Source organism: Morus notabilis, unplaced genomic scaffold, assembly GCF_000414095.1.
Source record: "Morus notabilis unplaced genomic scaffold, ASM41409v2 Scaffold3, whole genome shotgun sequence".
NCBI lineage: Eukaryota > Viridiplantae > Streptophyta > Magnoliopsida > Rosales > Moraceae > Morus > Morus notabilis.
In genome coordinates, this window is record NW_010359918.1 from 34,244 (window position 1) to 60,341 (window position 26,098).

Here is a 26,098-nt window from a genome sequence, read left to right on the forward strand (position 1 = left end):
AATTCAACAAAATGACACAAATCCAACAAAACGACGACATTTCGCAACCTCCTTCCTCCCGTTCCCCTCCTGCCGCTGTCACAGCCCCTCTCCCTCACCCACTTTGCCCTCTTCCTCCTCCGCTCCTCCGCCGCCGCCTCCGCCTTCGCCGACCCATCTTTCCTCTCCACCACATCTGTCCTCATCGACAGCTCCACCGCCTGATGGAGACCTCTCCCTCACCCACTTCACCCTCTCCCTCCTCCGCTCCTCTGCCGCTGCCGCCGACCCATCCTTTTTCTCCACCACATCAGTCCTCATCGACAGCTCCACCGCCCGATGGAGACCTCTCCCTCACCCACTTCGCCCCTCTCCCTCACCCACTTCGCCTTCTCCCTCCTCCGCTCCTCCGCCGCCGCCAATCCATCCTTCATCTCCACCACATCCGTCCTCATCGACAGCTCGATCGCCCGATGGAGACCGAAGATGAGGGAGACCGGGGGGAGTAGAGGAAAGAAAGTTAAAATGAAAATGGGAAAAGTAGACCAAGGAAGAAGAGATTGACACGAAAGAAAATAAAAACGAACCTCAATCGTTTTCTAATTTCTGCATTTTTGGGAGAGGATCAAAAAACGTTTTCATTTTTAATTTTTATAAAATGTTACGCCAAAACGACGTTCTCAAACCATTTTCATTTTTTGTCCTCGAAAAATGTAAAAAAATTTTAAAAAATGGAAACAACACACACTTTGGGTGCGTTTAGAATTGATTCCAAAACGTTTTTATTTTCTGTACGAAAATGAAAATGAAAACTTTTTTAGTTTCATTTTTGAATTATTTCTAAAAATGCGTTTAGTAGTTTTATTTAGAGATTGATTTCAGTTTTAAAAAAAACTGAAATTACGTTTGGTGGTTTAATTTTTAAAAACATGTAATAATATATTAAATAATCATATATTAAATAAATAATATTATTAAATATATTAAATAATAATATATTAAATAAATAACATTATTAAATATATTAAATAATAATATATTAAATAATAATATTATTAAATATATTAAATAAATAACATTATTAAATATATTAAATAATAATATATTAAATAAATAACATAAATAAACATATATAATACAAAAACGATTTCAAAAAAGAGGGAAGAAAATGAAAAAGAAAAAAAAAAGTGAAATCCGTTTTTCAAAAAACAGAAAACGAAAACGAGAAAATGAAAACACATTTTTTTCGTTTTTTGATTTCCACAAAAAGACAAACGTTTTTGGTTTTGCTTTTTAAAAAAAATTGCACCAAACACGTTTTTAACACCCGTTTTCATTTTTTTACTTTTAAAACCGTGAAAAACGAAAACGAAAACGCAAACAAACACACACTTTGCTTCTCATCAAGCTCTTTTTAAAAAAATAAAAATAAAAAATAAAAAAACTCCTTTTCTTTGTTCCCCCATTTTATTATCTTTTGCCTTCTCGTTAGATTCTGACCGCTATTAGTTTGAGGAATTTTCTAATTGTATTTTTAATATTGTAAGTGGTGAGATGGCTAATAATAATTAATTATGTTGCGTTTCACTTATAAAAAAAAAAAAAAAAAAAAAAAAAAAAAAAGACAGATGTAGAGCAAACAGTAAATCGGCTCAAAGTTGTTTATTAGTGAGGACATATAATTACCCATGACAAAACAGTTGATAAACATGGAATTCAAACGTCAAAACAAGAAATAAGATGAAATAAAATTAGGAAAGTTTCATCAAGCTACCCCAAATTCCATCAAGAAAAACAACCTTTACACCCACTTCGCAATCTAGACCTTTCCTGAACATTTCATTTTGGTCCGCCAAATTTGCTCATCATCTTGGCAATGATGGGAGCCACCTTTGGATTTGCTTGATGCTTTGCAAGATTAGCAGGGTTCTTCATTACTGCAGATAACATGACAAAAAAAAAAAAAAAAACACCATCGTACATGAGAAGCTATAAATTGAGGAGTCATTAGACTGTCCAAAAAAAAAAAAAAAAAAAAAAAAAAGGGAAGAACAAGCGCACCCACATATATACATAATCTAGACTAAAGAATCGAGGGTTAAGCCTCAAACGCCTCAAGGTGCACGCCTCAAACAAAAAAGGCACAAGCATTAGGTGCGCATTTGAAATGTAGGCCTTGAATCGCTAAGAGACCGCCTCAGTTCGAGGCGCCTTGAGGCGTATGCCTTTTAAACCATGATACATATACAATTATAAGTATTAGATTAGAGGAAGAGAGTACCATCTTGAAGAGCAGCCATGACTTCCGGATCACTAAATGCAGCCATTAGTTCAGGATCCTGTCCAAGTTGCAATAAAATCACAACAACGAATTCATGGATGGAATTACATCTCTATCTTGAACCAATATATGGAAAAGACGAGAAAAAATTTCTCCCACACATGATAATTATATGTGAATATAGGTAAGAAGACTTCCTATCTTTAATAGTTGCATCTCCACGATCTAGAAGAGCAGTCATAAAAAATTTTCATGAAAATTATTTACAGGGAATTATTTTCAACAATTCATTGAAGTGCTTACATTCAATATTTTGCTAAAATCAACATTTCCAGGCACTCCTCCGGGCATGCTACCAGGAAAACCTTCAGGAATACCTCCAGCTCCAGGGAAACCTCCAGCTCCGGGGAAACCTCCAGGCATACCACCCGGAAAACCACCAGGTTTTCTACTGGAAGATGATTCTTCTTGCTTCTTTGCCTTCTCATATGCAGCCTTCCAAATGCACAAGAAAATTCAATCACGTGATGAAGACAGAATGATAAGTTTGTTAGGAATTGAACATGGAAAAACAGTTACCTGAGCTTCAGCTCGGCGACATTGTCTCTCACGTTCAATTTTTTTCTCCTCCCTCTCTTTACGCAGCCTATCATATTTACGACGATGTTCCTCAATCTTGTGAGCATTTGGTTCAACCTGTTGAAGCCCAGGAAACATACCAAATAAGACACAGAACCAGATCATAACATGTGCAAAGCAAAGATATAATCAAGAGTTGCGTCAAATTCTTAAGTGTTCTCCACTCCATCCGCTCCTCATAAACTGCATCTTATTAACTGCCACTTGAAACATACCAACTTTGTGCAGACAACAAAAACTTGGTTTATACAGGAATTTGAAAGCCAAGTCGCTTATGCAAAATACAGCCAGTAACTTCAATACGGGCTCATCTAGAAAGCAAGTTAATAAAAAATAAGCTTAGCGTTTGTTTGACCTAAATGGTTTATTGAATAGTATAATGGATGAACTGTTTGTCTAATATCAATCGTTTATTTAACAACTAATACAAAGTTACTTCTCCAAAGCTCTTTGTTTTGAAGTTTGATGTACTATAGAATATAGATTTTATAGAAGCAAGAACAAACCAAGGACAGAAAGAGAGAGAGGGTGACAACCTTCTTAAGTACGGCATTTATTTCTTCATCATAGTCCAAAGTTGATGCCAAATGAAGATCCTTTGCTGCCTCTTCCCATTGACCAAGCATTGCATGTGCCATGCCCCGAGACTTGTAACCTTTTGCAGAGTCGGGATTAATCTGAAGAAAAGATCATTAAGTTCACTATCTCATAATGCCACAATCAAACTTACACCAAGAGCCATGCCTTTTTAAAGATGAACTCATTTTTCTATAGAAGCAAATTTGTCTCATTTTAATAACCAATACAGGAAACTAGAACTGCGGAAAGAATGATTGTGAACGTTCTATCTTTAGTAAGAAAAAGATATTATCATGTCATTCTTCTTTCTACAGATGTTGCACAATACAAAGACGTGAACTACCATGTAATCTACAACCATCAATACTCAGGAATGAATTTAGTAAAGTATGCGAACCTCAAGAGCGGCATTGGCATCACGAATTGCAGCATTGGGTTTTTTCATCTTGATATAAACAGTAGCTACCAAAGACACCAAACAAAGCACATTTCACAAAGAAAGCATCAAAAACTTTCTAACAAACAATCACTGACATGGTCATACCACAAAAACAAAATGTCAAACACAAACATACCTCTTGTCGCATACATGATCGCGGATGTTGGATTAAGCGAAATTGCTTCAGTGAGATGATCTATCGCCTCCTCCAAGTTACCTGCAAAATTCCACAACCAAACAAGTCAGACACTGTTCCATCAAACGCAGAAGGGAATATACAAAGTACACCTGTGTTCTAATTAAATGCAATATTCAACCTAACATTCTCAAGAATCACATAAATTCCCTTCCGATTATCCTATTTCGGTGGAAATTCTCTCTAGATTGCAAATACCTTTAACTCCCTCCCTTCTCGCACCTTTTTATTGACTTAATGTCCTAAATTTAGTCAAATCTTCAGGTTTACCCATACTAATCACCTTCTACACAGCTATCCCTGATCAATAACATCAAAGGTAGAATTTTTAAGGAATTAACAATCTTAATGCTTTTGTAATCATCAAACCTACAAAGTTAAGTATTGCATTCCACGAATTTTGTACTCTCCCAATCCAGAAATATACAAGCAATTGGAAACACAATCACTACCTTCCGAAATGGCTTCGATGGCCTTGGCCTTGGCCGCCTGCGAGGCGTCACGATTCTCCTCAGTGACCTCCACCGACGGGTCTCCCATCTGCAACCATGAAAAGCAATTCAACACACACGATAAAAAAATGAATAAACTACAAATAAATCAAGCAAAAAGATTGAAACCTTCTGTGGAGGATCGTTATCGGGCTCAACAATGTCGCCTTCTAGCTCGATATCGGATTCGATTATCTCGTCTTCTTCTTCCTCTTCGACATTGCCGTGCTTGCCTTCATCCTCCGCCATGTCCTCGTCGCTCTCATCCACAACATAGCTCTGATGAAATCGCTCGCATTTCAAACATGATTAAGGACTCAAAAAACACAGAGAAACGACCACAATAACACCAAAGGAAAAACCCTAAGGAAAAGCAATAGAATACCGATTTGGAGTCTCCGTGATCGTAAGCGGAGGGAGGAAGCTTGGCGCCGAGACTGAATCGAGACGTTTTTGAATGAGAAATCGATAGAAAGTTCCGGAAAAGATGCAAAAAAAAAAAAAAAGTGTGAAGATTGAGAGCTTTACCTCTCGATGTAGTCGCGGAAGAAGGAGAGAGAAGGATCGCGGAGAATCGAAGGATTGGACTTGCACTGTTCGACGAAATGCTTCAACTGGTTTACCTTTGATGCATCCATGGCTGTTTACTGAAAGTTTAGTTTCTATTGTTTTCTTTTTTAATTTTGGTTTTTGGATAAAGATGGGCTGAAGAGGAGAAGTGAGGGAAACCTTCCGAGTAAAATAGTGGAAATTCGACTCGACAAGGTTCTTCTAGTAGCTTCGAAAGAAAATGGATAGGATCGAGGTGGATGACTAGTGACGGTTTTGTTTTGTTTTCTTTTTTTTTTGGATTTGAGAATTTTTCTAATCTTGTTGTGCTGGCCCGTTCGATTCGCTAATTTGAGTTTTTAATTTAAGTTGAGATGTGATGTTGTGTGAGAGTTTTTTACTGTAGTAAAAAAATTAAATGTGATTATTTCTGAGAGCTTTTTACTATAACAAAACTCGAATCCTAAACTCGAATCAACGAAAATAACGGGCTATTCATGCGTTTAAATTAATAATTTTTAATTTTAATATTTAAATTTTAAATTTTTTATATAAAAAAGTATTATAATAAAATCAAAATATGAATTTAAACATATGAAATAAAATTCAGCCCGTTTAGTTGGAGGATTTATTTTTTAATTCGAATCATAATTCATGGTTCGTTAAAGTATTTTTTCTCATAAAAAATACACATAAATTAAAAATAATTCTAATCTTATGATTTTAATCCATAAACCAAATGAGCTCACGTTTATAAACTAATAATGTAATAATCACTTTTGACAAAAGCCCGGGCCATTTGGAAGGAATCTTATCACTTTAATTAAAGAGAAAATTAAAAAACTTATCTTTAAAACTTTATTGGTCTAGATTTATATTTTTACTCTTAATTAATACAATTTAATTAATAAAAATTAAAAATTAAAATTCATGTAATTTAAAAAGGCATTTATTTCTTTTTTTTTTTTCCCTGTCATTTGTCTCTTTTTTTTTTCCTAACATTTGTCTCTTTTTTTCTTCCCTGGCATGTGTCTCTTTTTTTTTTTTTTTTCCCCTTTAGTTGAACCGGCTTTAAGTAATAGGGATCTTTATGGTAGAAGTATCCCATGTAATGGGTAAAAATAATCACGAATCTCACATTGTTTTTTTGCTGAAATATGAGTCTCACATTGTTTACACAACAATAAATACTATTTATTTCATCGAATCGATTCGAGTTTTGCTGTAGTAAAAAGCTCTCAGAAACAGTCACATTTAACTTTTTTACTACAGTAAAAAACTCTCATATAAAGTCACATCTCAACTCGAATTAAAAACTCGAATTAGCGAACCAAACAGACCTTAAACCACCCCTCACCTTTTAAATGAAAAGCCAAATCTATATGCTGATGTCGATGTAAATAGGAATGGTAATCAACCTCTGCTACAAAGGCTCAAAGGTTACTATTCGGAAGAGAACATATTTCAAGACCAAGCTTTTACGTCAGGAATTTGACTTCTTCTTTATAGACTCCTGGGTCAAAGTCAATAGTGTATTTTTAATTCTCAAATTAGCTGCGTTAAAAAATTGTGTCGTGTAATATCAGTTGTACATGACTGTGGTCATACAAAATGGTTATAGATTTTGTTACACTGATGTTTAAAATAACTTTGCGCGTTAACTTCCAAATACACAAACATAAACAATTGAATGAAATGCCAATTATTTCATATCCAAATTCTGTAAACAAAACCAGGATTAAATGTATTCTGCAACTTCAAATTTTGTTGCAGTTCAAAGGAAAAAGAGAGAAATTCTGTGACTAGAAGTTCGACATAAATGAGATTGACAACTGCATTCCATAAAGGGCAACAATGCTGCTCAATTAATAAATAATATAAAACAACAAAGGAAGCAAACCAATAATTCACTATTCAAGTCTCCAAACCAGTAATGAAGTCCCTAACACTGCATTTGATCTCCGCTTTATTAAATCTCATAAGTCTCTTTCTGAATGTAAAAATCTAGTAAAACAATATGGAAACAAAGAATACGCAAAGGGTAGAAACTCCGGTCCACGCTGTCGTCTCTGCTCCATTGTGATTATCACCTCCTGGAACTGCAGATGAATGTAAAAATCACAAACTTGTTGAAACAAACAAAAGGTTTTCACCGGTAGACTCCAAGTCTGCAAATAAGACTTGATAGCATAATGTGTCCTAACATTGGTCAGTAAGTGACTATGAGTTTGCATGCTGTTTTTGATTCTTTTGTTTCTATGTAATGTAACACTCACTGACCCAAACTTCAAAATGTTACATGAACTACAGAGCTTCATGATTTCATGTTGCTTTTAAGGGAATAATATATGTATAAATTTGCCAAATGTGATGTCTTTTTAACAAATAACTTATTTCGATGTCATGCATAGAATTAGTTTCAGACTTTCAGTCTTACATATAACTTAACAAAGCTGAGATAACTCAAGTTAATTTTGATTTTTACAGACACAAATGTGCAGGAGAAATGCTAACATAATTCTTTCTCACTCTCTTTACACTTTCTGCATTCACTGTTTGACACGTGGGCTCCACTAACATAATATATTATTATTTAAATAAAAAATGAAATACTAGAGTCCACGTGTCAAACAATGAACACAGAGAGTGACAGAAAGAGTGATATTAGAATTTTTCAATGTGTAGATGAACTCGCTTCTCTTGATTATTTGTATAGACATAAAAGGTGGGAAGGTCATCATCTACCCAATAATTTGATTCATTTAGTTAACAGATATTGGATAGGCCTGTCTTTTTACAGGTTTTATTGACTTTCTATGTTCCCGTTTGATTTGAACTTTTTTGTTTGAATAAAAAAATTCAAACTGTGTGGTTTAAATTGTAGTTCCAATTAGCGTTTAGACGCGCAGTTAAAATTTTATATGAACAATGAATAAAATTCAAATTTGTGTTTGTTATGTGTGAAAAGCAAACATAGTGGATACTTTTTTACCGTTCAAAAATGGTTTGAATGGTTGAATTTAAGGAGAGTTAAACTTTAAGTTGGACAGCTTAATTCAGTTCAAACCAAGAATATAATTCAAATTTCGTGCTTACCAAGCACAAATTTAAACTATGCTCACTGTTCAAATTAAGTTAAATTGAGCTAAACCAGTGAAACAAAAAGAGGCTATATAATTTAATTGTTCCTATTTTTCTTGATTCTTTATTAACGCCCTTCTAAAAAGGAGAATTCATTAAAAAAACACACAGAAAATTCCGTTTCAAAGGAAGAAAAAGGAATAATATTTATAAAATTAAATTAAAGAAATTATGAATGGGAACCATTTGACTTAGACAAGACTACCAAGTCTACACGTTTATGTTTTTTTTCTCAATGTAACTTTCGTAATGCACAAAAAACACTTCCCCGTTCACACTCTATTTTCAAACTTTCTACTCTTGACTCTGCAGTTTTCAGCCACCGAATCATATTAATCAATTAGGTTAGGGGCTGGGGCAGCGTATTCCTGGGATAAACATAACTTGACTACAAAAGTCAAAATTGGAGTTCACACCAATGATTCAATAGCACTTATCATTCCAGTCCATTCTCAATAATCAATTGTATTTCTGAAGCCTTAACCAAAGGCACATTAATAACTTACACTTCGGCAGGCAAATTATTTCACCTAAACCATTATAACATGTTATGAAGAAATGGTGTTGGCAACCAAACTCTAAAACGAAGAAATAACTTATGCCCGTTTCTTTTCACAATTTAACTTTTTTATTACAGTGTCATTTCCCAAAAAAATTTAAATTTCAGTTTTTGAACCCACGGAAAGAAGGGGCTTTAATTTATCTTATTTTAGAATAAAATTTTTAAGATTTATTCCACTGGAGGACAAGAGTTTTAAACTTTTGTGCCCAAATGTATTACTATATAATATCGAATTTTGGTATGTCATAAACAAATTGAAGCATCACATAAATAGTGTTCAAATAATCCTAAATAAGCCAGTGATCTAGTGGTGTCAGAGGCATAAGAAGCTCTCCTTTTTTTTTTGGGGGGGGTTAAAAAGAAGAAATAAAAAAGCATAGAGAAATTTCTCACCTGGGGACGGAGAAGGACTTGTAGCTGCCAAAAAAAAAAACCAACAAATAAATGTAAAATTAGTTCAGACATTTCAACATTCATTTTCATTCAAAGATCACACCTTTTCAGAATTCAGATTAAGAAAAAAAAATAACGGCTTTAAAACTTTATGAGCCGCTGGTTGAATACTTGAATCAATAACTGACTTCATTCTTAAAAATCAAGAAACAATAACGCAAAAAATGAATAAATAAATAAAAACAGAAACTACTAAAGCAGTTATCAATCCAAATCCAAAAATTTAATTTTAGAAATGAGAATCGATGATCACCGAGAAGACAAAAAAAAAATAAAAAAAAAATAAAAACGACGTAACAATTGCATTGTCTGAACTAATGAAATGAAATTAGATCAGGCATTTTGGCATTCAAAGATTACATCAGAATTCAGAATAAGAAAAGAAAAAAATTGAACTAGCTCTCAAATCACAGATTTAATTCATAAAAATGACTTCAATCACACAAAATTTAGCGAAATAATTAAAAATTCCCAACCCTAACGGAAGAAATTCAGAATCAGAAGAGTAAATTAAATAAGAAAGGAAGACATACAGTTGCATTGGCTGAGGTTGATGGGGACGTCGCAGGCCTTGGTGAGGTTGAGAGCCTCATCGACGGTGACGCCGAAGCCTGTGAGGAGACCGGGAGTGTTGAAGACGTTGCAGAGGCAGGGGAACTCCGTCGTCACGGCATCCTTTATGGCTGTGCAGCAGCTCTGGTCCGGCTTCGTCTTGTTTAACGAATCTGCGCACTGCGCCAGCTTGCTTATGCACGTCTGCGTCTGCGCCTTTGCCGTCATGGCCAGCACCATCGCCACCGCAATCACCGCCATAGCCGTCGTCTTCAAGTAACCCATATCTCTCTCTCTCTCTCTCTCTCTCTCTCTCTCTCTGCGTTGCTTTTTTTTTTTTTTGGGTGTTTTTGTTTCAGCTTTCTTTCGTGCTTTGATTGTGGTGGTGTAGTTTGGCTTTTATGCACGGTTCTTTGGTCGGCCGGTTGTGTTTCGTGTCTTAATTTTCTTTCCTTTTTTTTTTTTTTAAGACAAATATTTTTTAAAGGGTTTTAGGACAATTATATTAGCACGTTATAAAGAAACTAGTAAAGCAAAATAAGGGAAAAAATAAAACCCAAAAATAAGGATTTAAATTTGACTCTCTCTCTCTCTCTCTCTCTCTCTAAAAAAGAATTAAATTTGAAACATCATTGTTTATATTATACACATAGTTAGTTTAAAATTTTAAAAAGACTATAAATAGATGTTATGGTTTTTAAAAATAAAACCCAAATCTGACTATGCCTTTTTCTTTGGTGAAAGAATTAAATTTGATTCCATCTCTAAAAAGAGGAATTAAATTCGAGACATCGTTATTCTAATAAAAAAAATACACATTATTATAATCAGTCAAAATTTTTAGAAATATTAAATGAATAAATAGATACATGGTGATGGTATGGCTTTTCTTATTATTATAATTTTGTATGCGTCAAATATTTTTTGGGTAAAGAAAAAAAATTGACGAAAATTTGTTGCTTAATTTGCTTCTTACATTTTATCCCAAAAAAAAAAAAAACCCCTCTTACATGACTAATTTATTTTTGCGTATATCTTTTTCATAGGGTTGAAGGGCAGGGCATTCCTTACCCACGGTAACTTCGTGGAGCGTTGACTCCACGCTCCTATCTTTTTCTTTTTTTTCCCCTTTTCTTTTTCTTTTTAAGTCCACTTCCTCATTTGGATATTGCTCTTTTACTATTTGTCTGATATAAACAAAGGGGCCTAAAGGTGAAGAAAACGCGGTCACAAAGTAGAAAACGCGGTTACAAAGTAGAAAACGCGTTTTCTTGCACTACAGCGAAAAATATTTTGTCCACAGCAACACAAATATTATGAGTAGGAGAATTGAACACCGTGCTTAAAATTATCCTGTTATTATTTTTTACGTTTTTTATGAAAGAAAAAATAAAAAATATTTTTAAAATGTCATTTAACGTAATAAAAATAAAAAATAAAAATAAAAATGATTTTTTTAGTGTAGTGTAAAATAAGAGAGAAATGAAAAATAATTGTTAGTTGTTTTTTATTTTTTAATTTTGTTTTCTCTTCTCTCGAGCAGAGAAAAAAATACATTAATAAATTTTTTATACTGAAAATAATTTATTGATAAAACTACCAAATGTATTTTTAAAAATGATTTATTTAAGATTGAAAACATTTTTATTTTTATTTTTATATAAAAAATAAAATTATTTTAAAATAAGTTCCAACGTCCAAAATTTCTTTGTCATTCGTATATTGTGTTTTCATCACACGTACTGTGTTAAAATAGCTTTTGTTATTTATTTTGCGGACAAGTGTAAGGAGTGTGCAACATTAGAGTCGAGTGTAAACAATGAAATCTTCGTCCACTTGGTATAAAAGTTAAAGAAAGAGATAAATACTTGGTAACAATTGTGACTTGGCTCGATAGTAACCCATTTGATCCCTTATTATGTCCACACATGTTATTCAAAATATTGGAATGACAAGACGAAGTCAAATTTGGAAGTTGGAATTAATTAAAATAAGTAGCAGATCATTTGGGTCTTCGAAAAAAAAAAAAATCATTTTCTGATTGAACATGAGTTAATGATCTCTAGTTATATTATGTTCTTATGACAAGAAGAGTAAAAATTCACAGTATTGCATATTGAACAATGCGATAATTGCTTATATTTTTGCAAATTTTTTATGTATCCAAGTACACATTGCCAGACAATGGATATTTAGAGCCCGTTTAGTTCATGGATTAAAATCATTTTCGATTTACGTGTATTTTTTATAAGAGAAAATATTGTAACGAATCATGATTCGAATCAGAGAATGAATCCTCTAACCAAACGGGCTGGCAGCGAATCATGAATCATGATTCGAATCAGAGAATGAATCCTCTAACCAAACGGGCTGGCAGTTGTTAGAATATTAAATGAGTAAAGGGATGGAAGGTGGGAGAATAGGATTGATGAAATATAAACTTAAATTGGCTAGTTTGAGTAAACTTGAGAAGGAAGTTAATGATTCTCAAAAGTAAGCAAATTCTTCAGCCTCATGCAAATAGAAATGAATCCTTTCTCCACATTATTTTTATATTAGTAAAATATGTGCACTCTTTGTGCCTAATTTATTTAAAACAACGATTATATAAATTAATTTTTTTAAAAATTAAGCCAAAAGCGGAAAAAAGATATAAAGCAAAAGCCATGAGAAAAAACAAAAAAAAAAAAAAAACTCAAAAAGTTACAAGAAAAAGAAGTTTTGTTGGATGAAGAGGAAAAAACCATTACGAAACGTTTCACACATTTCTTGTCGCATGCGAAATGCTTGGCCGAACTCCCTTTTAAAACTTAAAGCCCGTTTAGTTCATGGATTAGAACCATGAGATTAGAATCATTTTCGATTTACGTGTATTTTTTATGAGAGAAAATACTGTTGCGAACCATGAACCATGATTCGAATCAGAGAATGAATCCTCTAACCAAACGAGCTTGAATCATTTAGTAGGCAGGTATAATTAACAAAGAATAGTGATTAAAAAGACAAAAAACAAATAACAAAGAATAATAATTTCCCTTCTCTGATCGTTGTACCAAATAACATTTAAGAAAACAACCACCATTCTTTCCCTTCAAATATAATAATATGTTACTCACGTTTTCCTCATCATTATAAACTAGATGGTATTGTACCCCCATATCTCACTTTGAACTCACCATTATTTTTATCCGAGTACCATATTAGAATGTAACAATGGATCTAGCAGTTTATTATAATTCGAGAAATCAAATGATAGGCCAAGAGTTAAAAGAAACTAACTACTTCAGGGGTAATCTATCAGGTTACTATTATGTAGTTTTTTTTTTTTCTTTCTTTCTTTCTTTTTTGGTAAACTACTATTTATGTAGTTCTGAGCATCAAATATATATACTTTCAGAATAGACGGGCGATTATTATCAGCACCGAGAAAATAAGAAAAATAAACAAAAGCAAAAGAAAATGAATGAGACCTATCGCAGCCACTTAATACGAGACCTATCTTTTGCTAACGTTTCCTCAAGACTAAGAGCCACATTCAAATGGACAATTCTTCCTGATGGAGCAACCCTGAAAAACCTTCTAGAGATATGTTTTCTTGAATTTTCCCCAGCAGCCTCAACCATTTCACTAACATCACCAAAAGTCTCTTTATTCCACCTTTTAAGCTCAGCCTTTAAAAGCTTTAGTTTTTGAGAGAAATTGAACTGAGAACAGCCATAAAAAAACATTGGAATTCCAGACTTTTATCACCAAATCCCGAAAGTCCTAATGAGAAGTCCACCGATTATGGTCAGAAAAAATACGAGGAATACAAGAACATTGCGAAACAGCCCATTTACCAAGCCAATTTGAATTACAAAGAACTCTATCCAATCTCAACTCAACAAGTATACTTAGCACCATTAGTAGGTAAATGAATCAACACACAATCATCTGAGACCTGCTTAAAATCATCACACGAAACTTTCTTAGGGAGAGGACTACCTAACTTCTCATGAGCACCTAAAACTGCATTAAAATCTCCCATAACAACCCTGGGAAGAATAAAAGAGTTAGCCAACCCACGAAGCGCAGTCCAAAGAGATCTCCTCAAAGAAACTGAGGTAGAAGCGTATACAAAAGTCCAGAGACAACCAAGCAACTCTACTAAAATAGCCTCATCTGTAACTAAAACAACAGAACATATGGCACTGTCAATTCGCCTAACAATCCAAACAGAAGGGAATGGCATCGTCCCTATCATTCACAGCCGCAAAAGACAAACCACATGACTCCTAAAACCGATCCGAAATATCTAAAATCTTAGTCATAGGCTCACTTATACAAAGCAGCAAAGGTCTATTTTTGACACAAAAATTCCAAATCAACTGTTGGGTGGCTGAATTGCCAACTCCCCGAGCATTCCAGTAAAGAACATTCATCTTTATTTGTAAACTCTTACCACCTTACCCCTAGTTTGGTAAGGTTTTGCCAACCTCCATTTTCTTAGCTACGGAACCGCCCCTTTTCTTGAGAGTTTTTTTCCCACCAACCTTATCCCAAGACCTCCCCACAGCCTTCCTTAATTCTAGAGTGCTCGGTGACTCAGAAGAGATGGATACTCTCTTAGCCAAAATCCCATTACTACCTTTCTCCACCAACCCCTTATCCAGAACTAAAGAGGAACGCACGTCATCCACCGCCGCTTCCTTAAGGACATTCTCTTGCACCGGACCAGACCCCAAAGCATCACAACTCGCTGTTGACATAGCGGGTAGCACCCCACCAATGGCACATGAAGCCTCCATAACCTCATCACAAATAAGCCCTTTATCACTCACTGTGAGCTTCTCCACATTACAAGACTCATTCAAAGAAATGCCGGCTTTGCTCGACTCCTTTAAGGGTGACAATTCATGTCACGTATTGTGTTCGTGTCGTGTTTTGATCGTTTATTTTCTAAATTTTACAGTCAATTCGAACACAACCCATGACATGAAATTTTTTAAGAACCGCAACACAAATATGACACCATCACTTTACGGGTTGACACGACACGAAAATATCCTGTGACACAAAATTGACCCGTGAATCCGAAATTGACACAAAAATTATATATTTTTATTTAATTTTTTACATATTAGAAATAACTTAAAATTCATAACACACTAAAATACAATAACATTCATTAAAATTAAACAAATAATAGTATAAGATTTTGAGTATAACTATCATGATATCACAAGTTCATAATAAAATAAAAAATATGCAATAAAAAATATATGTATTTTTTAGTTTTTTACGAATTTCGTGTCGTGTTCGGATTAGGCGGGTCCAGCCTGAAATTGACACGTGTTTTTCGTGTCAATTTCATGTCGACTTAATTCTAATCCAAACTTATTTTTTCTCAACTCTAACCCATAAACTTCGTGTCGTTTTTAATCGTATTATCGTGTCGTGACTCATATTACCGGGCCTATCTACACAACCCTATTTAACTGCTTCAACTACCTCAACCACATTCCCTTTAGGAACAGAAAGAGATGTAGCCACCAAGGGATTCACCCGTTTCATATATCTCCTTTTCTTATCAAAAAGCCCTTCTTCCTTCCCGTGTCCTTTCCGAGAAGCATGGGCAAAATGCCAAATCATATTGCAAGTTGAGCAAAAAGCAGGCAGTCTCTCATAAACCGCATTAAAGAAGCACGAAAATCCCTCTCTCTCAAGCATAAGATGATCAGGCAACTTCTTAGCTAAATCAACATCAACCAACAACCTAGCATATTGACAAAAATTACCTTTGAGAGTATTCTCATCAATTTTGACAACCGACCCAATGGCGCGAGAAAGATCCGCCAAAATTCGAGGATGCCAGTATTCATATCCAAGACCCACATTTCGAACCCAAACCAACGCCGTAGCGAATTGTTGCTTGAGAGGATTGAAGGATTGAAATCCGGAACCCATTTTTGAAGCCGAAGAATTCCAGGTTGCAAATTCCAAGAACCTATGGCCCACACCTTTTTCATATCGGATTCTAAGTCAAAATGAACATAAAAAACACCCCTCCCCTCCCAAGAAGCACCATGTTCCAATGTCTTTTTGTCTTCCACATATCTTGAAGGTGCTTCTTCAATTGACGTAACGACAATGGCTTTTCCCCTTTAGAAAGGATCAATCTTGCTATCAGATTGCCTTGAGTTTGCGTTAATGATCATACTCGTTGAAAGCCTTAAGCCCGTTCACTTCGCTGATTAGAGTTTGTAATTCGAGTTAAGATGTGATTTTGTGTGAGGACTTTTTACTGTAGTAAAAAAGTTAGATGTGACTGTTTCTAAAAATTTTTTACTGTAGCAAAACTCGAATCGGCGAAATGAACGGACCTTACAATTATTGAGCTTTGCCCTTTGATGAGGAGCGCGTCATTTAAAATTAATCGATTTCTAAAAGTTTTTTACACTCGAATCGGCGAAATGAACGGGACCTTACTATTATTGAGCTTTGCCCTTTGATGAGGAGCGCGTCATTTAAAATTAATCGCATGTGATAGTGAAAAAGATACTAATGAATGTTGTTCCAGGTGTTCTAAATCCAATACCAAATTAGTAGGTACAAACATATCTTCACATGTAAAACCGTTAAACAAATTTAATAGTCGAACTTTGTTCAACGGTAGTTTAGTAATTACCAGTTGAATGACGAGTTGATACTTGATATGGATAATATATATGACTACAAAAGTACAATTACTACTCTTAATTAATCTGTTTCCTTTTTCTTCAAGTTTATTTTGCTTATAATTCATTCATTCATCCAAGAGTGTTTGTCTTTGAAAAATAATGTATCATAATAAATTCCAATTTCCATGGACGATAATTTGATGAAACTAAAATCATCAATCTGCGCCAAATATTGCTCTACATATAGTATTGTAGTTTCTAAGGAAAGAACCATTCTTCAGAATTTCAAAACAAAATATTTCCAATTAAAATACCTTAATCTCGACAAAGAGATCGATCACAATCATTACACTCGTGACATGAAGATGATCATCCTCTCTGTTTTTCATTTTTTTAGTGGAACAAGAAGAACATGGACCGTGGACCTAGTGCAAGAAAATAATGCACTGCTTTAATAAAATTAAACATCAAATATGAGGTAAATTATCTCCGATCTTAACCATATAACTGGTCCTTACAATAAATTGTACACCATAGAAACCCAAAGTAGAAGCAGATAAGAAATAATTTCAGTAGTACTCTCCAGCTACAGCTCACTACAACAAAAAAGGCCATTTGCGACAATATTTTTTACAACGATATTTGTCGTCGCAAATAATTCAATATTTACGACGACATATCGTCGCAATTACTCCCCGTTAAATAAAATAACCATGTCGTCGCTAATAACTTAAATGTCGTCACAAATAATTTTAGAGCGCAAATTTCAATGGCGCAGATTTTTGCCACCAAGGTAATCCATTTTTTACGACGCCAAGTCGTCACAAATAATAATATATTTGTTGTTGCAAATAATTTAATGTTATTTACGACGGCATTTTTCTCTTTGTCGTCGCAAATAATGTTTTTAAGATTTCACCAAAAACTAAACACGGGAAAAATGATTATTTGCGACGATCTTTTTAAATTTATTTGCGACGACAAATGTCATCGCAAATAATTTAATGTTATTTGCGACGACATTTTCTCTTTGTTGTCGCAAATAATCTTTTTAAGATTTCACCAAAAACTAAACGCGGGGAAACTGATTATTTGCGGCGACATTTTAAATTTATTTACGGCGACTATGTCATCGCAAATAAGTCTGATATAATATACTCTACCTTCTTCTTTTTCATTTTCCTCCGACGCTTTCTCTCTCTCTCCTGCTAAGTCTCTCTCTCTGCCTCTTCTTCCCCTTGCCGCCGCCGCCGCCCGTCACCACCGGACCTCCTCTCTCTCTCTTCCCTTCTCTCTCTTCCCTTCTCTCTCTCTTCCCTTCTCTCTCTTCCCTTCTCTCTCTCTCTCTCTTCCCTTCTCTCTTCTTCCCCTCTCCGGCCGCCGCCGCCCCACCCCCACCACTCCTCTCTCTCTTCCCTTCTCTTTTTCTCTCTTCCCTTGCTCGCCGCCGGCCGGATTCCGCCGCCGTCCCGCCGAATAGCCCGTCGCCGCCTCACCAATATTCGACGTTTACTGGTACGTTTTACACACTCCGCTAACTTTTTTATTGTTTTTATGTGTTTTGTTGAGTTGTTTGTAAGGTGTTTGTAAAAATGTCTAAATGAAGTTTCTAAACATTTACTATGAAGATGTGTAAATGTTAGTTTATGACATGTAACACCCATTTTTCTAAACCGATAAAATTATTAGAAGTAGATGTTAGGAGTTAACTTCAATAATATTATGGTGTTATATATAGTTAATTCTAACATTACATTGAGTTATATTATACAAGTGAACGCGACGAGGACTCGAGGCGCTAAGAACAAGTTCATGCCATGTTATAGAAATTATATATATATGTTCAATTTTTTTAATGATTTGATAAATGAATATATGTTCATGATATGATGCACTTCATGTTATAATGCATGGAATTAAGTGTCTTAGGAAAATTCTAAGTTTTTTCTTGATTTTTCTTTTTAGACAAAAGAACCATTTCCATGACGTTAATTTTTAGCTCTATTTTTTACCTTTAAAATTCTAAAATTATTCCATAGTCTATACAAAATTGTAGATCTTTTCATAAGCTTTTCAACGCCTTCTCATTTGTGCAAATCGGACATCGGAGTAAGAAGATATGACCGGTATACCATCAGAATACCCAGCAGTCTCCGACCAGGTTACTGCACGCGAACAAGAATGGAAATTCTAGAAGTTGACCTAACTCTTCTATTTGTCTTCCACACGAATTTACACCCTAATGACAGCCACCCTCAGCTGTTATAGGGTCATTTAATCATAGGATTAAACCCTAATCAATCCTAAATCAATCACATTTAACTTTTTTTTACATATTAAAGAGTCATTCAATTTCCCTTCTCTTCCTCCTTATTTCTCACGCTCAAAAGAAAAAAAAAATAGAGAAAGCCTCCAACACCAGCCACAAACCTCACCTCTTGATTCTTTTTGGATTCTTCAATCATTAGAGGCAAAATAAAGATTGTCGAGGTATGATTCTTTCTTGTTGTTTAGTTTGTATGTCTATGAGAGTTTAGATGATTTTACTTTGGGTTTGATTATAATGGTTTGAGAGAATGATGGAGGATATTTATTGGTTGATGATTGAGGGAGGATATATGTATTTAGGTGATGTTTAATGACCATGGCAGCAGGTGTTTATTTTGGATTGGAATGCATGATCCGGTTATTGTTTTGGGTGTTTTGGTGTCTTCATAATTTGATAAATTCTAGAGAGGCATGTTAGGAATTATGTTATTTTCTTATATTGTTGTTTCCTTTTTATGTTATAAATTGTGATTTCATAGAAACACGAGTTAGCATATTGTTTTGGATTCAAGTTGCAAAATATGTGAATTTTGATAGTCATATTGATGTTTCTAGTTCGCTTTGCCTGAGAATTTTTATAGAATGTGTAATTTGAATGTTTTAGGAACATGTTTTAGGGCTGGTTAAAGTATTCATATGGTTGGAATTGATTTTATCTTTAATGAATTTATTTTGGTATTTTCGGAGTTTACTGTGCTGGAATTTTCCAGCTAATATGATCTGTGTTCAAAACAGTGTTTGAGGGACCAAATCAACTCCTTTTTTAGTAAGTTAGATATCGTCGGAAAGCTCTAGATGTCTACTTTAATTTAAAATTTGTTTCAGATCATTTGGAGTTGTGTGTGAATTGTCATGAGTTTTTAAAGGAGTAAAGGTCAGACTGCCAGTTTTTGTAAAGTTTTGTATTTTTGGGTAATCAGTGGGTTTTTATGTCTTGACATTAATGAATGGTGAGAATGGAATATTAAATGTTGTTTTAACATGATTAATGTATTTGATGAGATGTTAAGGCTTTTTAGTAATCTTATTTATGATTTATGGCATGAACGGTTCTAGAAGCAAGCACCCGAGAACCTAATTCGTTGCGTCATCATTGTGAAATTTAAAAAGGTTAAGTAAGGCGCTCAAGTAAGTATACTCTCACCTGCAACATGAATTGAAGAATTGAGAAGTATATGATTTTGATGTTTATGATGATGTTATGACGTTTTTAATATTTCATATGTTGACGTTTGAAGAAAAATGTATATATGTATTTTTATGTTTTTAAATGGCATTGTACACTTTGATGGTGACCGGTGACTGGTCTTATTGCCACGGTTGATATGGGATTTGCTACCCCATACTTTCCGTGGCTAGCGCGCTATGATGGTACAATGTCGGGCCCAATATATGATGGATTTTAAAGTTTAAAGATGTTCAAAAATAATTATTCTCATGATGAAGTTTATTGTTGATGAATAAAAATGTTCATTTAAATTTGTGAGAATTAAGTGTCTTACTAAGCCCTTGCTTATATAAGTTATTTCATGTTGCAGACAATCTAAAAGGTAAGATGTAGCCATGGAGAATATTGGAGTGGATGCGAGCTATGCGTGATAGGAAAACGGGAGAAATGATCATGGGATGAAAGTGTTTAAGGTTAAACAAAGTTTTTACTTTTTACTTTTATTGTTTTGAAACTTCGGTTTATGGTGGTTTTGATTTGAAGAATATTTTAGACTTTATAGATTTTAATACCTAAGTTGAACCGAATGTTGTTTTATTTTTCTTTGAGGAAGTTCAAAATTTAAAGATAGTATGTTTAAAAAAAAAATCTAGGCTTTTCTTTAAGTCGTTCAAAGTAAAGTATTTCAAGTTTAACGATTTTACGCATTCTTTAAGAGGTAAATGTTTGAAAGTTAAGATAACTGTGACGGTCCGTGAGGGGTCGTTACATGACATTAATTTAGAATTATTTTTAAACTAGTGGTTAATTTATTAATTTACATTATTTGTTAACATAATTAGATTTAATGCCGAGGAATGAAATTTTTTTGTGTATTTAAATATGTTACTCTAGATGTTAATAAAATGTTAATTTCAGCCACGTTAAATTATGTTCGATGTTTCAATTTGATGTAGGCGTTTAATTTTTCGCCTTCGTCGCTGTTTACCCGGTTCCTCCGCCATAATCCCGCTATTTTTAACCCCCGTTTAGTGGGTTTGAACTTTGTAAGTTTCTTATATTTATTGTACTTTTAGTTTAAAATTGTTGTAGTTTTTGGTTGTATGAATTCAGGATTATGATTTTGATATTTGAACTATAATTTTCTTATATTGTTGAAATTTAGTATATGTTTGCGATTCTTGTTCTGGGTGGCACATCTTGCAGCTATGGTGTGCCGAAATCTTTTAAAGTTATTTTTCTGCAGGTTTAGATTTTTAGGTCATAAGAAAAATAAGCCGTTATGTTGCCGAAATTTAGTTAGAAAATGAGAATTTTAATAAGTTCATTAACAAACTTTAATGAATAAAATTTAATTGTGTTAATAAAGAGTAAAATTAAAATTAATTAAACACATTAATAAATTATTATGTCTGTTGTTGTGTATAATTGAAATGCCGATTGATCGTCCAGAACCAGTTGACCTAGACGCTTTTCTGCCTCCTTCAGATGATGATGATTCAGATGTTGGCGATACTATAAACTTAGACGATTAGTTCCGTTATATATACTTTTTTATTTTTCACTTTATTTAGACTTTTATAATTTTTTGAACATTATATATACATGATGAGTGAGTTTTACTCGCTCATTTGGTATCATTTTATACTTAATATCTAGTTGGTTTCGAGGTTTTTATTAGTTTTTATATGTGGTTTCGTTCTTTGTTTGAAGGATAAGTGGAAGTCTGTGATTTGGAAGGTTTTGGACAAATTTTGGTGGAAAAAGACAGCAATCATAGCGCTTAGGCGCCAATCTGTAGCGCCTTGGCGCTGAGTTATACGGAATCAGCAATTTGGGCAGAACTGGTGGCGCTTTGGCGCCAGTTTGTAGTGCCGCGGCGCTAAAATCCGGTAAAAATTGTGCACTGGGCAAAATGGGCAGCGCTTCGGTGCCCATTACAGCGCCGCAGCGCCCAGGAGTTTGACACAACAGCGCCGCAGCGCTAGAAACTCAGCGCCGCATCACTACGACGCGAGAAATTACGCGTTTTGAAGGCCAATCGCGAGAAAACTTGCCCGTTTTGACCCTAACGCTCCGAAACATATAAATAGATGATTCTAGGGCAATTAGAAAGGAACTTTAGACTGTGGAATGACGGCTGGCTTTTGAGAGAAGATTCAAGAGAAGAAAAAGGAGAATTAGGACGGAGAAGAAGAACGGCTCAAATCCGGAGACGGAGACGCTTCAATTCAACTCCAAATTAGTTCTTTTCTTTCCTTTCCAATGATTAAGACTTTGTTTAGGAATTTATTTTGTTTAGAGATGAACTAATTCCTTTTTCTAGGGCTACGATGTAGCCGGATTATGAATGTTCAAATTCTCAATCTTATTTTTAAGTAATTGATGTTTAATCCATATATGCTGAGTATTTCAATTTATTCTTAATGCTTGTGATTGTTAGGCCAACTATTACATGATTTTGTATTTGATTTGAGACTGAGAGGTGATAATTGAATAAGCTCTTAATTGAAATACCATGAGTTGTTCATAGGATAGAGATATCTATGATACTTGTGCAGTTCTTTTGAATTTCTTACACTTAATGATTTTCAACAGGTTTAGAAGTCTGACAGAGATGTAGATTTTGCTTGTTGGATTAATATTATTGTTGCTTGAGAAAGAATAATAATTGCTTTAGAGAAATTGCTGTCAGTATAGGATTGAATGTTAATTTGCTTGAATTATGAGAATTTGAACATGATTAATTTGGTGAAATTGGAAACCCTAGAATCTTAATCTATTAAATTTTCATCCATTTCTTAGCATTGTTTAATTGATTTAATTGTTTTAGTTTTACTTTACTTAATTTTATAAACTCTCTTTTCAAGTATTCAAATAAAATTAGGGTTAATATAATTTCGGTAATTAGTAAACAACAATCCTCGTGGGACGATATTCTTATTCACTATTATATTACTTGATTGCGATAGCGTATACTTGCGTTACGATTTTTCACAACAATACACTTCATGTAGTATTCATAATATATTTTATAAATTTATTTAGATTTACTGTTTTTAATATTAATTTATATTTCACTTTTAATGTATCTTAATAAATTCTAGTCAGTATGTAACATAATAATGTTTAATTAAAAATATTAAAAATTAATTAATTGCCATTTTTTAAAAATTATAAAAAAAATTAATTTCCGTTTTTTGCGACGACTTTGTTAGACTTGTTGTTGCAAAAAAATAAGATTATTTGCGACGACAATTTGAAATGTCGTCGTAAAAAATGATCATACCACGAGAATTTTGTAACAACGTATTAGCGACATCTGTCATCGCAAATACAGCCTGTTGTCACAAATACAATTGCGACGACACTATTTCGTTGTAAAAAACGTTTTTACCACGAATTATTTTTGCCGACAAATTTGTGACGACACGTCGTCACAAAAAACCTTATTTACGATGACATTCGGGTTTTTGCGACGACTTTTTGTCGTCACAAAAATTCCTTTTTCTTGTAGTGGCTGGAAAGATTAAACGTATGGTAATTGCTCGAGAAAAACTACCAAAGGCAGTTCTGGTGTGTGTAATTCGTATGTGTTTTATTATATGCATGGATACATGTATAATGACGAAGTGATTAATTTTTTTTTTTTTTTTTCAGTGGGGCAGTGGGTAAAAAATTAGAAATGATTTTTATTTGATCCGGAATTGTAGTTTGTTATATAGTAATTATCCATATAGCCAAAAGTACTTTTGGACTTAAATATACACATAAATTAAGAATAATTTTAAATTATAATTTTAAATTTGTGAACTAAATGTCTATTAAAACGGGTTTAGATTAGAATCTAACTAATTACTAGAATCTAACTAATGACGGCTTAGAGTTGGCACAAAATTTTTAACTCTATCTAGGTCTTTAGGGCTAACACGGGCCTCACTTTTTCAATCTCGGCCTGTTTCAGCTTGGCCTGTATCATAGTAGTGTAGATAAGCGCTCTTAATTCTTAAGGTAAAAAAAATAAAAAACGGAAGAAAACTTTTAAGCTTCTAACTTTCAAAAAGAAAAAAATTTAGCTTCTCGACCTTCGAGTTCTAGAAGCACTTCAAAGCTGTATTAACTAAGGAGTTAATACTGATTAGCAAAAAAACAAAAAAAAATTAAGGGATCAATTTTATATAATATTGCTAATAAGTAGCTGATCAGTGATCACGCCGTTATCTTTTTTTTTTTTTTTTCATATTTTTTAACATATTAGCTAGGTCTAGAAAAGGCTATGCTAGTGCGGATTTATTTTACTAAGAAGCGGCGCCAAATGACTCTTAACGATTGCCCAAAACAGAAGAAATCATGACCAGGATTTATTTTACTATAACTAACGCTGCTTTTTCTTCTAATTATTTATTTATTATGTATTTATTTTACATAAAATAATAATAAGAATAACTCCAAATCAATCGGGGGCCAGCTAGAACAACTGATGAATCATGAAGGTACCGAATGGCCAAGACATTGGAATTATTGTATATATAATATTTATACATCTACATCCATACATATACATATGCATATGCATATACATATATATATATATATATATATATATATAAGAGACGCGCTGTTATTTGGAAATATAAACATATATATATATATATATATATATAAAAGACGTGCTGTTATTTGGTAATATAAACAAATTGGAATTGTTGTAACGAAGGAATCAAAAGACAAGGTCCACTATTACATGTAATTTCAAGGGAATTCTATGAATATCTGATCATCAAGGAAAGAAGCCAATTAAAACCTCGTGATTCTTATGAATTTGTTTTGTTTATTTGTTTAGCCTAATCATATACAATAATTTAAATATTGAAACCCTAAAGTACTAGCTAGAAAGCTATTTTTATTAACACCAACTAATTTTTTTATTATATTAGTCGCATTATAAGTACTATACAAACGTTTGGGACCATTTGTCCATGTGTATCCGGCTTGGACTACGTCACATTTATGAACTCTTAAGAATTAAGGATCTCTACCGTGAATTAAGGATTTGCGTTAAAAGTAATTGATGAGAAGATCAACTTGTGGGGAGAGGAGAAATTTGTGATACTAATTGATCAAGTAGTCACAAAATAATTGTAACAATTAATAACTAGAACAATATCACCGATTTCTGTATTTTAGCATGCAAGACAATGTTGTAGAAAAAGAAAATTGATCAACCAAGAAACTTTTTTTTCCCCTAAATAAAGAGTAGTGAAAAATTGTACTCCCCACACGGCGCTGTGCGGAGGCGGGTTTTCTACCGCCTCCACGGCCCAATTGTGCTCATGCCTACTACCACCACAAACACCGCCAACATTATTGAGAACATCTTTTACAAACTCATTTTGTAATGTTTTTTTCTTCTTTTTTTTTTCTTGCCCTAATTGGTATATTTCTTTCTCTCAATTACTTGATTAGTGCTTCTTGGTTATACTATTTATACACACATCTGTTGGTTTCTCAAACCGGATTTTCAAAAAAAAATTATGCAAAAGCGTGGTATCGATCGAATCACATAAATCAAAATTTAATGCGATCGTTATTTCATGTTAATTTAACTACAAAGATATTAAAGAAAGGAATGAGGATTTGACCGTCGTTCGATTATGATGAAAATCTTGAACTCCTTCAACACCGTCTTGAGCTCTTAAATTCCAAGAACACCACGGTTCTTTCTCAATGTATCTCCGGATTAACGTGAACTCGAACGTGTGGGCGTTCTAATGAGTTTCTCAACACATGAGATGGATGAACAGGAAAGCCACCTATAGTTATCACTTACTTTTCTCAAAAGTATATGATGGCACTCAAGAAATTTTCTTTGGTTTTCTTTTTCTTTCTTTATGTTCTCTCTGGAAAAAAAAACTTTTATTTTCGTTACTCACTTATCCCCAGAATTCATCCCCTTATTGAGTAAATGTGCAACCGCACATTTATTCCATTTCCTCAGGTGAGGAAACTTACAACAGCACGTTTCCTCCCACTCCCTTTCTTTTTTTTTTTTTTTTTTTTTTTTGGAAACGTTTACGATTAT

General features: G+C 33.7%; 2 protein-coding genes across 2 annotated transcripts; both read right to left on the minus strand.

Moving 5' to 3' along the window:
* Nucleotides 1-1,617: 1,617 nt before the first annotated feature.
* On the minus strand, nt 1,618-5,450 carry LOC21401950 (FAM10 family protein At4g22670). The gene is made up of 11 exons (XM_010095355.2): nt 5,133-5,450; nt 4,990-5,041; nt 4,734-4,883; nt 4,566-4,653; nt 4,054-4,134; nt 3,876-3,940; nt 3,436-3,576; nt 2,840-2,956; nt 2,564-2,755; nt 2,261-2,318; nt 1,618-1,916 (listed from the first exon to the last, which is right to left on the minus strand). Exons 1-11 carry the CDS (start codon nt 5,240-5,242, stop codon nt 1,819-1,821), a joined length of 1,152 nt encoding a protein of 383 aa, XP_010093657.1. The 5' UTR covers nt 5,243-5,450; the 3' UTR covers nt 1,618-1,818.
* Nucleotides 5,451-6,962: 1,512 nt separating this feature from the next.
* LOC21401951 (lipid transfer-like protein VAS) lies at nt 6,963-10,230 on the minus strand. The gene is made up of 3 exons (XM_010095356.2): nt 9,843-10,230; nt 9,250-9,273; nt 6,963-7,252 (listed from the first exon to the last, which is right to left on the minus strand). The coding sequence occupies exons 1-3, from the start codon at nt 10,144-10,146 to the stop codon at nt 7,158-7,160; spliced, it is 423 nt and encodes a 140-aa protein (XP_010093658.1). The 5' UTR covers nt 10,147-10,230; the 3' UTR covers nt 6,963-7,157.
* Nucleotides 10,231-26,098: the final 15,868 nt, after the last annotated feature.

Excerpts from the sequence above, each read along its gene's own strand:
- LOC21401950 (XM_010095355.2), bottom strand. The coding sequence starts at position 5,242 with ATGGATGCATCAAAGGTAAACCAGTTGAAGCATTTCGTCGAACAGTGC. Across the intron at positions 5,042-5,132 it reads TTCCGCGACTACATCGAGAG|TCTCGGCGCCAAGCTTCCTC; the intron begins GTAAAGCTCTCA and ends GTCTCGATTCAG. Across the intron at positions 4,884-4,989 it reads ATCACGGAGACTCCAAATCG|AGCTATGTTGTGGATGAGAG; the intron begins GTATTCTATTGC and ends CGATTTCATCAG.
- LOC21401951 (XM_010095356.2), bottom strand. The coding sequence starts at position 10,146 with ATGGGTTACTTGAAGACGACGGCTATGGCGGTGATTGCGGTGGCGATG. Across the intron at positions 9,274-9,842 it reads CAACCTCAGCCAATGCAACT|CTACAAGTCCTTCTCCGTCC; the intron begins GTATGTCTTCCT and ends TTTTTTTGGCAG. Across the intron at positions 7,253-9,249 it reads AAGTCCTTCTCCGTCCCCAG|TTCCAGGAGGTGATAATCAC; the intron begins GTGAGAAATTTC and ends ATTCATCTGCAG.